Source organism: Medicago truncatula, chromosome 4, assembly GCF_003473485.1.
Source record: "Medicago truncatula cultivar Jemalong A17 chromosome 4, MtrunA17r5.0-ANR, whole genome shotgun sequence".
Taxonomy (NCBI): Eukaryota; Viridiplantae; Streptophyta; class Magnoliopsida; order Fabales; family Fabaceae; genus Medicago; species Medicago truncatula.
Genome location: NC_053045.1, coordinates 9,001,195 through 9,012,151, shown reverse-complemented (window position 1 = coordinate 9,012,151; position 10,957 = coordinate 9,001,195). Strand labels below are relative to the sequence as shown.

The window sequence follows — 10,957 nt, the reverse complement described above, 5'->3', positions numbered from 1 at the left end:
ACTTCTTTTTCTCTTCCGTAACAAAATATTCTGCAACATCAACATAATTGACTTCGGTAGTTATCTACCGGAGTAACAAAATCGAAATTTTGAAAAGGAACATCCGGTAGTTATCTACCGGAAGAACAAAATCGAAATTTTAAAAAAATGAACATCTGATAATTATCTACCGGATATACAAAATTTAAATTTTAAAAATGAGCGTCCGATAGTTATCTACCGAATATACAAAATATAAATTTTTAAAAATAAACGTCCAATAGTTAACTACCTAATGTGTTATTAAAGACAATTTTGTAATTTTGGGGGTTTAAAGAGATATGGGGGCTAAAGAGAAACCCTCATGTTGTTGGGCCCCATTCTCATTTAAATTTGAGGATGGAGAAAAAAAATTCATTTAAGACTACCAGTTAGAAATGAAAGCAACCCCCTATTATAAAAAGCTACACACCTTTGTCTAACATAGTGTTTCACATTTCACATATTTTCAATTGATAAAGGGAAAGCAGAGAAATTGGTAAGATTAATGTTTCCAACATCTATTGTTCAGTTTTCTTATTCAAATTGGTATGATTTACATTTTTATTTTTGTTTCTAATTAACATAAAATTTTGAAAAAATTAACTTCAACGTTGGTTATGTTGCTGGGGTTTAATTGTGCTTTTGTAAATCTCTCTACACAAAAACAAAACAAAAAATTACATGAAATTCATTCATATCTTTTGCCATTAAACATAGTATAAAAAAATGTTAACTTTTTTAGTTTGTTAATTTGATACAGAAATATTATAATGTCGACTATAGCACGCAGAGGCTTCCATTACATGCAGAGACTAAATTCTGCAAATGTGTCACCTGCTTTGTTAGAGAAAGCTCAAAATCGTGTGATAGATGCTGCACTTACATTTATTCGTGAAAGAGCAAAATTTAAGGCAAGCCCTAATATTTTCCTTTTTCTTTTTGTTGCACTCTTGCTTGACTCCATGTTTGTTAATTTATGAAGCACGGACACTCCCCGAATTAGACGTGTTTCAGACACGTACACGACACTGACCCATAGAGTTACAATGAATATTGTGATTTTCTCAAATTATAAGCGGTATCGACATGTCAGTATCATGTGGCCATGTATGTGCTTCATAAGTTAATTATATTTATCAAGTCCTCCCCCCACTCTCTCAATATTGTCGAGTGATATCAACTTCTTATGTGAATCTCAGTTGTTTCGTGGGATTAATCTTTGCAGTTGGTTTTGTAACGCAGGGAGAACTTATGCGTTCATTGGGAGGGGTTGCGGCAACTTCATCTCTTCTTGGAGTTCCTTTAGGTCATCATTCATCATTTCATGAAGGGTCAGCATTTGCACCTCCTCGCATTAGGGAAGCAATTTGGTGTGATAGCACAAACTCAACAACTGAAGAGGGTAAGCAATACTGTTTCCCTTTGTCTTGTATATCATCAAGCATCTTAACAAACAATTTGTTTGTATCCAAAGGAATCATAAGTGTCGGCCAATGATTGTTGTTTTTAGTTATAAAAAAATTGTGTGATATTTTTTTGGATACATGAGATAAAATATAAGGTATATGTATTGACATTTAAGCATATGGGCATCCCTTTTTTTTCTTTGGTGAAGGACATAAGGGAATCATAAATGTTCATTCAATTTTGAGAGCTACCTTTCCATCAACACTTTTTAGAAAACCGATTCCGTTTTGATGTACATTCTTCGAGAGGCGGCAAAAAATTCGTATTATTTATCTTCGAAATGATGCATTTGAAAAATTCATGGTTTTTTGTCGATATGAAATGGTCCATCCAAACAAAATCGATTTGTTAAAAAGTTTTTAATGAGGAGTATGTATCCACATTTCTGCATATGGGCTTCCCTTTTTTTTGTTGGTGAAGGACATAAGGGTACCATAAATGTTCATTCAATTTTTAGAGCTACCTCTCCCTCAACACTTTTTAGAAAACTGATTCCGTCTGGATGTACATTCTTAGAGACAGACGGAAAAAAATTCAAATTTTTTATCTTTGAAATGATGCTTTTGAAAAATTCATGGTTTTTTGTCGGTATGAAATGGTGCATCCAAACAAAATCGATTTGTTAAAAAGTTTAGGGAGGATAAAAGGGGATCGCTTCAATCACTAAATGAAAAAAACTGTATTTTCGTCTATAGTGGTTGAGACACAAACTCTTAAATAAAATTGTTCAAGAACACAAACTCCCAAGCAAAAAGTGGCATTCTTAAGGTTCAGAACTTCTTCATTTTTTTCTTACTTTATTAAAATCAATAAAGAGATAAAATTGAAAAAAGAGAACAAGAACAAAATAAAAGTATGAGATAATGAATTGTTAAAAAATTGTTGTATAAATATATTTTTTCTCATTTATTGGATACACAAGGCAAAATAAAAGATATATGTATCGACACTTCAGCAATATGGGCTTCCATTTTCTTTTTTGGTGAAGGACATAACGGCATCATAAATGTTAATTCAATTGTGAGAGCTACCACTTCCTCAACCTTTCCCTTTTGATCTTTGAAACGGTGCATTTGAAAAACCATGGTTTCCACTTTTTTGTCCATATGAAATGATGCATGTAAACAAAATTGATTTGTTAAAAAAATATAGGAGACACAAACTTTATTGGGAAAAAAATATAGTACGAAAAAATAGGCACCTTTATTGGGAAGAATTTTTTTCTGGAGTCTTATAAGATTCAGAGTCTCATTTAAGACTTCATTCTTATATGGGGTCCATACCTATTTAATAATAAAAAATTGATATATAGTGATATAAAATTATTGATAGATTTTCTCAACAAAAAAAATTATTGATAGTTGATTAGTGAGTCCCATTTAAAAATAAATTGTGAGATGCTGGGTTGCAAGGATAGAGTTTTTAATACATACCACTATTAAAAAATTATAAATAAGTGATGTATACACGTAAGACCCATTTAAATATCTAAAAATAGGTGTCTTCATTGTAGATCTCTAACAGAACTCGAGGCCTTTTTATGGTAGAATATGATGATTTTTTACGAAGCAATTTTTTAATATTTTGTAGGCCTGAGGTGATTTGTCTAGGAGGCCTTACCTTTTGGCTGGCTTTGACAACAAAAATTATACTGTTAATTTATTGAGATGCACTAATTAATCAACTAATTATTAATTTATCAATTTAAAAGTGTTTTCTCAATTCAGCTAATATAAAATTAATTCCATCAAACAGATTTATTATGTATATGCATGATATTTCATTGATTAATTTTTATAAATATTAATCAATTTGGATCGATTTGATAGTATTAACTTAAAACTTTAGAATATAATTCTCTCAAAGTCTTAATTCGATTCATTCTAATATCAATTTAAAATTTAAACGTGCTAATTTAATTTTTTTAGGTATATTGAAATAAGTAAATGATATTTTGCAGGCAAGAATTTGCGGGACCCACGAGTGATAACCAATGTGGGTGATGTTCCTATTGAAGAAATTCGAGATTGTGGGGTCGATGACAAGAGATTGGCCAATGTTATTAGTGAATCTGTCAAGTTAGTGATGGATGAGGTAATTTGTTAACAATTGTTGGCTTATGTTTTTGACATTGTTATATTTTTAAAAAAAATTGTTAATTTGTGTTCTTAAAGCACAAGTTAATGAGCTAAAAAAGGAAATAATTTGGTGTAATTAATGCATTTGAATTTAATTTTTTGACTTTTGATTAATTGAATACACAAAATACAAGAGAATGTTTCTACTTTTGAATTGCTTAACATGGACACAAGTTAACATGACTCTATTTTTTAATATAACTTGTTTTCTACAACATGAATTTATGTAGTTTTTCTTTCCTATGTTTTTCAATCTAGTTTTTTTTCGCTTAATTGCACTTTTCGCCTTATCTTTTTCTAATTGTGCGATTTTGCACCCCCTCTTTTTTTTGAGCGATTTTGCACCCCATCTTTTGTCAATTGTATTTTGTTCAAAATCATCATTAAAAGAGAGGAAAAGGGGTTAAAAATAAGGTGCAAAATCGTTCAAAAAAAGAAGAGGGTGCAAAATTGCACAATTAGCAAAAACATAGGGGGCAAAAGTGCAATTGAACACAAAGACGGGGTGCAAAATCAGAAAGGGGAAAAAAAATGGGCTGCAAAATCGTTAAAAAAAAAAGGGGTGCAAAATCGCACAATTAACAAAAGATATGGAAAAAAAATGCAATTAAGCCTTTTTTTTCATTATTTTTAGTGTATCATGATTTATGTTTGATACAGTTCTAAAAAAAATAGTTTTTTTTTTTAATGGCAAACATGATTTCTTAAGCTTCACACATAATCTATGAGATGCTGGTGTAATGGTATGAATTCGATCCGTGTAACCTCAATATACAAAGTTAAAATAATCTTAGATGCCATATTTTAGTGGTCATTTGTCTTATTTTAGTTAATACTCCTTCTGTTTTAAAATACATGTTGCAGTCGATCACTGCACATATGTCAACTTTTTTTCATTTCCCAATTTTACTAGTTGAGTTTAGTTAATTTTTATTTTTTGGTAGAATGAGTTAAGTGTTATTTAAATCAATGATAAAATAAAGAGTAATGATATTTGAACAATTTTTTTGCTACAACTTTTGAGACAACCTTGTTGTGCTCTCTTTTTATTGGTCAAAAATAATGGAGAGAAAAAAAAGAGAATTAGAAGATAATGTGAGTATGAGAGAAAAAGTTGTACATAAATTATTATTTTTTTTGAACAAGCCAAAATGGAATTATATACGAAATAGGTTAGTCCCAAACGCACAAGATGTGCCTAAGAGACTACCTCAGAAACCAAGAGTTATAACAATTACAAACAAAACACACCAGAAAAACATTAGTCAATACCCAAACAAACAAGAGGGCGTGACCACCACTGCTGAGTCCCAAAAACAAAGGTAGCTTTTTTAGCTTTCAACCAACCTAGAGACAACAGCTTAATCTTATCTAATAAACAAGGGATGGGGGTAACAACATGATTAAACATACGGTTATTACGTTCAGTCCAAACAACCCAGGCACATAAAAGCCATATTAGTTGCATAAAAGAACGTCTAGCAACACCACCACCTGTCAAATAAGTGAACTGTAAGAAATGATCTGAAATATTATCTGTATCCACCCCATAGCAACCAATCCAATCTCGCACCAAATACCACAGAGAACCAAAAGTATCACACAATAAAAATAGATGGCGTGCCGATTCAGGATGACCACAACCAGCAACACACGAGGACATGTCAGGCGACAACACCCGTCTAGCAATCAAATTTGTCCTTGTTGGTTAACGATCACGGATGAGCCTCCACGCAAAAACAGAAACCTTCAAGGGAACCTGTTTGTGCCACACCAAATCCATAGCATAGTCGGCGACCTGAGGTACCTGAGACATTAACAAACTATATGCACCTCGAACTGTGTATCCACCATATAGGTCCGGAAGCCACACCCAGCTATCTGAAACATTAGGATTCAAGGAAACATCAAGAAGTAAAGCCCTACACTAATCTAGCAACTCCTTCTCCCACTGCCATAACCTACGTCTCCACCTCCACACCTCCCCCCACCGGTCCGAATCAACAGAGAGCAAGTCGACGACGGACATAGACTTATTCTCTGTTAACTCAAACAACCGCCTAAACCGCACACAAAGAGGAGCCTCCCCTATCCACCTATCAGCTTAGCAATCTATTTGCTAGCAGCTTAGCCAAAATCTTATAAAGACTCCCCACCAAAGAAATAGGACGAAAATCATTAAGATTCTGAGGACTTTCTACTTTATGAATGAGAGCAATGAAAGTAGTATTGATACCTTTGGATAACTTCCCATTGCGGTGGAATTCAAAAACAAAACACACAATCTCATCCTTCATATCAAGCCAGAACTCCTTAATGAAACCAAAATTAATCCCATCAGGACCTGGACTCTTATCACTATCACAATCCCACACAGCTTCTTTAATCTCCTGCACTGAAAAAGGCTTGATTAAGCTCCCACCTTCTGACACAGACAAGGACCGAAAGTTCAAGTTCGCCACACTAGGACGCTCAAAATTGATAGCTTGAAAATGGTTCGCAAAATGCGTGTAAACAGCAGTCCGAATAGGCTGCACACCCTCTACCACCACCCCATCAACAGAAATAGAACACAAGGCATTATGGCGGCGCCTAGAAGACATCAAAGAGTGAATTTTTTTTGAGTTGGCATCACCATCACGCAGCCAACGCACTCAAAACTGTTGCCAACATATACTAGCATTAAGACAGGACAAAGATTGAATATCTGTTGCAATACTACGCACCTCATCACACTCAACATCAGACAACAACTCGCCTTCTCCTTTCCCATCTAACACCGCCAACCTGTCCTTCAGAGCGGTTAAATTTCCTGGTAAGTTTTGAGTATGGTTGGCATGCCACTCCTTTAGGGCCACTTTAATCAATTTGAACTTTTCCTTTAACACATATCCACCCCAAACGTCTACCTGAATAGATTTCCATTTAGTACTAACAAACTGCTTATAACCCGGAATATCAGTCCAACACTTTAATAATCTGGACGGTCTAGGACCCCAATTCTCCTCATCAACAGACAACACCAAAGGACAATGGTCTGATAAACCCCGCAACTGAGCTATCTGTAAACAATTTGGCCAAGCTAGACACCAATCCTCCGAAAGCAAAAACCGATCAAGCCGACTCATAGATCTCCCATCCCCTTTAAACCAAGTAAACTTACGACCTCCCAAAGGAAAATCATTCAAAAATACAAAAATAGTTGTACAAATATCATTTCTCTAAAATAAATAACTAAGGCAACTTTAATAGACCTCACATTCACTCATCAACCAGTTGTTCCTTGTCGGTATTTTTTTTATTAGAGTTTCTTTATCCACCCACTATTTCTAAAAAACAACACATGTGTCCGAAACCATGCTTTTAAACAGGAAAAAAAAATATTGATTTTGTTTAAAGTATACTTTCAAGACCATAAAAATGTTTGTCTTTTAATTCGGATATATGTTGAGGTGGAAAAAAAAGTCTATATAGGGATGTTAAAAACTAAACCAATCTTATAGAAAAACCACAAACCGATCTAATTCAAACCGAAACTGTAAAAAACTGCATTTGATTCGGATGTATTCGAATCATTTATTTACTCAACCGCATGGTTTGGTCCGGTTTGCGGTTTTGATTTTACCAACCGAACTAAACCAAACCAAACCGCAATATAAGAAAAACACTAATCAAATATATATCCTCTAGACCAATACTCATAGAAATTCAATGTAAACTTTAATAAAATGACATGTTTTTTTTTTCTCTTGTTAAGTTTCTTCTTTGCTTTTTCTATCAATAATGTATTTATATGCTACTTGAACTCTTAGAGAATGATTAAAATTTTAGTCTTTTGCATTTCTTATAAAATATGATTACTTTTTGTCCATGTTTTAATTTGGTCTACGTATTTGAGAATATTGTTGGATGGAAATAAAATTGTAATGTTGGATAAAAGTTAAAACATTGCTGAAAATATGTTTGTGTTTTAACTTTTTAATTTGATTTTAATGTTGAAAACATAAAAAATTATTGTCTAAAAAAATCGCATGACCGATCCAATCCAAACCGCATTGGTTTGGTTTAGTTTGGTTCATGTTTTATTTTAAAAGTCAACCGAATCAACACAAACCGCATAGTTATTTATCTTGCGGTTGGAAAGACTTTTAACCTCAAAATCAAACCGAACCGTACCGCGAACACCCTAAGTCTATATATTATAATGTAGAAGCGTTGATTTTTAACACAAAGTTAGTAAGTAAATTTATCGAGAGCTTCTTTTTTTACCCTCATTATTTGTAAAAACATTTATGTTTGAATTTACCCACCCGAACAAGGGGAAACATTCATCCATCTAGACGTGAGAGAATAAGGTGTGCCACATGACACGCTCTGACTTGACAATAGCAGGTGACTTCGGCGCCACAATGGCGCCAAAGTGAGATCCATCTCTATAATGGCTTTGACAAGATCAAGTGATTAATTAATGGTTTTTATTTTTGTGTGGAAATAACAATGTTTTTAATTAGCATCAAACATACTATCAAATGAATAATCATGCTTCTTGCAACTTTTTGTTCAAACTTGACCTATAAGGTTGATTATAATTGTGTCTACATTCTTTCAGGATCCATTACGCCCATTAGTTTTGGGTGGTGATCATTCAATATCATTTCCAGTTGTTAGAGCTGTCTCTGAGAAGCTTGGAGGAGCAGTTGATATTCTTCATTTTGATGCACATCCTGATCTCTATCATGACTTTGAAGGAAACTATTATTCACATGCTTCTCCTTTTGCTCGAATCATGGAGGGTGGCTATGCTCGCAGACTCGTGCAGGTCATTTTTAATTCATTCTTTATATTCAGTTTTGATTAATTTATTTGGTTCAATTCATTTGTTACTCATTCTGTCCATATTAGTTTTTACAAATTGAATTTAACAGCTAAATGGATTTGATACATCAGATTCCATGTGGGCAAAAAAAACTAAAAAAACCAAACCAAACTGTTGAATTGAAGTGAATCGAACCAAACAAAAAAATCGTACCATTGCTAACAATTTTGGAACTGAAACAATTCGGTTTAGTTCAAAACAATAAGGTTTGATTCCAAACAGTTTGGTTCGATTTTAAAATTTCTAAAATTTGTTTTTGTTTGGTTTTTATATTTTTTTTTAACGTTATCAATAATAACAATTCGGTTTGATTTGAAACTGTTCGGTTCGATTTGAAAAAGTTTGGTTCAATTTAAAATATGAACAGTTCGGTTCAGTTATTTTAAATTTAACAAACAATTTAATTCTGTTTGTTCAGTTTTCATCCTGAATCGAACCATACCCATCCATGCATTTATGGAGTTTTTAGCTTTTATTCTTTAATTTCTTTCAATAGCTAAACTTTGTGCAAGTTCTTCACTGTAGTACCAATTTCTCTTAAGACAGAAAATTATACAACATACTCTTCAATCTTCATGCCATTATTACATTAATTTATTTCAGGTTGGTATAAGATCAATAACAAATGATGTCCGTGAGCAAGTCAAAAAATACGGTGTTGAGACACATGAAATGAGGACATTGTCAAGAGATCGCCCCATTTTAGAGAACCTTGTATCTCCCTATCTCTATCCTACACTATTTTTTAGGCTTAATTGCACTTTTGGACCTCTATTTTTTCAAAAGTTGCGGTTATAGACCCCTAACTAATTTAAATACAAATCAGCCCCCTATGTATTGATTCTTTGGCAGTTTTGAACCCCCAGTTCAGTGTTGACTCGGTCAACGCTGACGTGGCACCCTAAGTGAGGTGCCATGTGTCAAATTTTTTATTTTTATTTTGCCTTGGGGGGCCAAAACTGCCAAAGAATCAAAACATATGGGGCTGTTTTGTATTTAAATTAGTTTGGGGTCCATAACCGCAACTTTTGAAAAAATAGGGGTCCAAAAGTGCAATTAAGCCTATTTTTTAATGTCACTTTTTTACTATGAAATTTTTTTAATGTCACTTTTTTACTATGAAAAAACTGTTTGTATGTTTGGCATATCGCGATAGATATGTTAGAATCAGGTTGATCTACTGTGATTTTGCAGAAGCATAAATCGTAGTTTTTGGAAAATCATGATCGGCCACCATGATTCTGACATATCTAGCGTGATACCAAAAACAAGATGTGTAAATTAGAGATGAAAAAGGAAAACTCGTCTCTAATCACGAGATCTTTAACACTTAGTATCATAATTAAATATAAAAACATTCGCCTCTAATTTCTAATAATTCAACTTTTTCTAGCGATTAGTATCATCATTTATTTATTAGTCTTTGTCTAATATGGACAAGAAAAATGGTCTTGCACTATGCACAAGCGTCTGATCCACCATTAGATCAAAAAGTCATGTCATATTTCATTTAATTTAATGGTGAAATTTATTGAACCAATGGTGAAAACTAGTTTATGTACATGATGTAAGATTTATCTGAAATTTTGTGTCTGATGTCAAATTTTGTGTTAAAAAGACTGTATATGAAATTTAGTGTTTCTTTAATTTTGAAACCTTGGAAATTTCTTTGTGTACAGAAACTAGGTGAAGGTGTTAAGGGAGTATATGTTTCAATAGATGTGGATTCTCTTGACCCATCAATTGCTCCAGGAGTGTCTCACCATGAACCGGGAGGACTTTTATTTCGTGATATTCTCAATATCCTTCAAAATCTTCAAGGTGATATTGTTGGTGGAGATGTGGTTGAATACAATCCACAACGTGATACTTATGATGGTATCACTGCTCTAGTAGCTGCTAAGTTGGTGAGAGAATTGGCTGCAAAGATGTCAAAATGATCATGAATTTAGATTGTGTAATTGTGTTTACATGTACATGTGTTTGGTTTCTTGAATTAGGGTTCAAACAATGCATATGTAACATGTACTTGTGTCTTGATTTTTAACTTATTTTGAATAACTTTTTTATGTCTAAATAAATTAATATGAAAAATTAAGACCAATGTTTTGTGTGTTGAAATGCTTATACTATCGACTACTTGCTTATACCGCTGGTGTTAAAAAAGAACTTAATGTGGCATTTCATACACTATGACAAAAGTTGTTAACCAAAATATGAATAGAGAAATGATATTTGTACAATTATTTTTTCGATAATTTTTAGGACAAAAACAATAGAGGTTAGAGAGAAAGAGAGAATAAGAACACAATGTGAGTATAAGAAGAGAGTTGTCTAAAAAAATTTATATTAATATCATTTTTCGTATTAATATGATCAATTTCTTACAATTTCAAAGACGTTTTGTTGTGTATTCCTAAAAATCAGGAAATTACAATGACGTATGTTTACTATT

The 10,957-nt window shown here is 32.9% G+C and overlaps 1 protein-coding gene across 1 annotated transcript; it reads left to right on the top strand.

Moving 5' to 3' along the window:
• The first annotated feature begins 410 nt into the window (after nucleotides 1-410).
• LOC11420737 (arginase, mitochondrial-like) lies at nucleotides 411-10,602 on the top strand. The gene is made up of 7 exons (XM_003605121.4): nucleotides 411-517; nucleotides 782-932; nucleotides 1,264-1,423; nucleotides 3,449-3,582; nucleotides 8,236-8,445; nucleotides 9,106-9,216; nucleotides 10,182-10,602. Exons 2-7 carry the CDS (start codon nucleotides 792-794, stop codon nucleotides 10,440-10,442), a joined length of 1,017 nt encoding a protein of 338 aa, XP_003605169.2. The 5' UTR covers nucleotides 411-517; nucleotides 782-791; the 3' UTR covers nucleotides 10,443-10,602.
• Nucleotides 10,603-10,957: the final 355 nt, after the last annotated feature.

Coding starts and splice junctions, on each gene's coding strand:
- LOC11420737 (XM_003605121.4), top strand. CDS start 792: ATGTCGACTATAGCACGCAGAGGCTTCCATTACATGCAGAGACTAAAT. Junction 3,583..8,235: donor TCAAGTTAGTGATGGATGAG/GTAATTTGTTAA, acceptor ACATTCTTTCAG/GATCCATTACGCCCATTAGT. Junction 9,217..10,181: donor GCCCCATTTTAGAGAACCTT/GTATCTCCCTAT, acceptor CTTTGTGTACAG/AAACTAGGTGAAGGTGTTAA.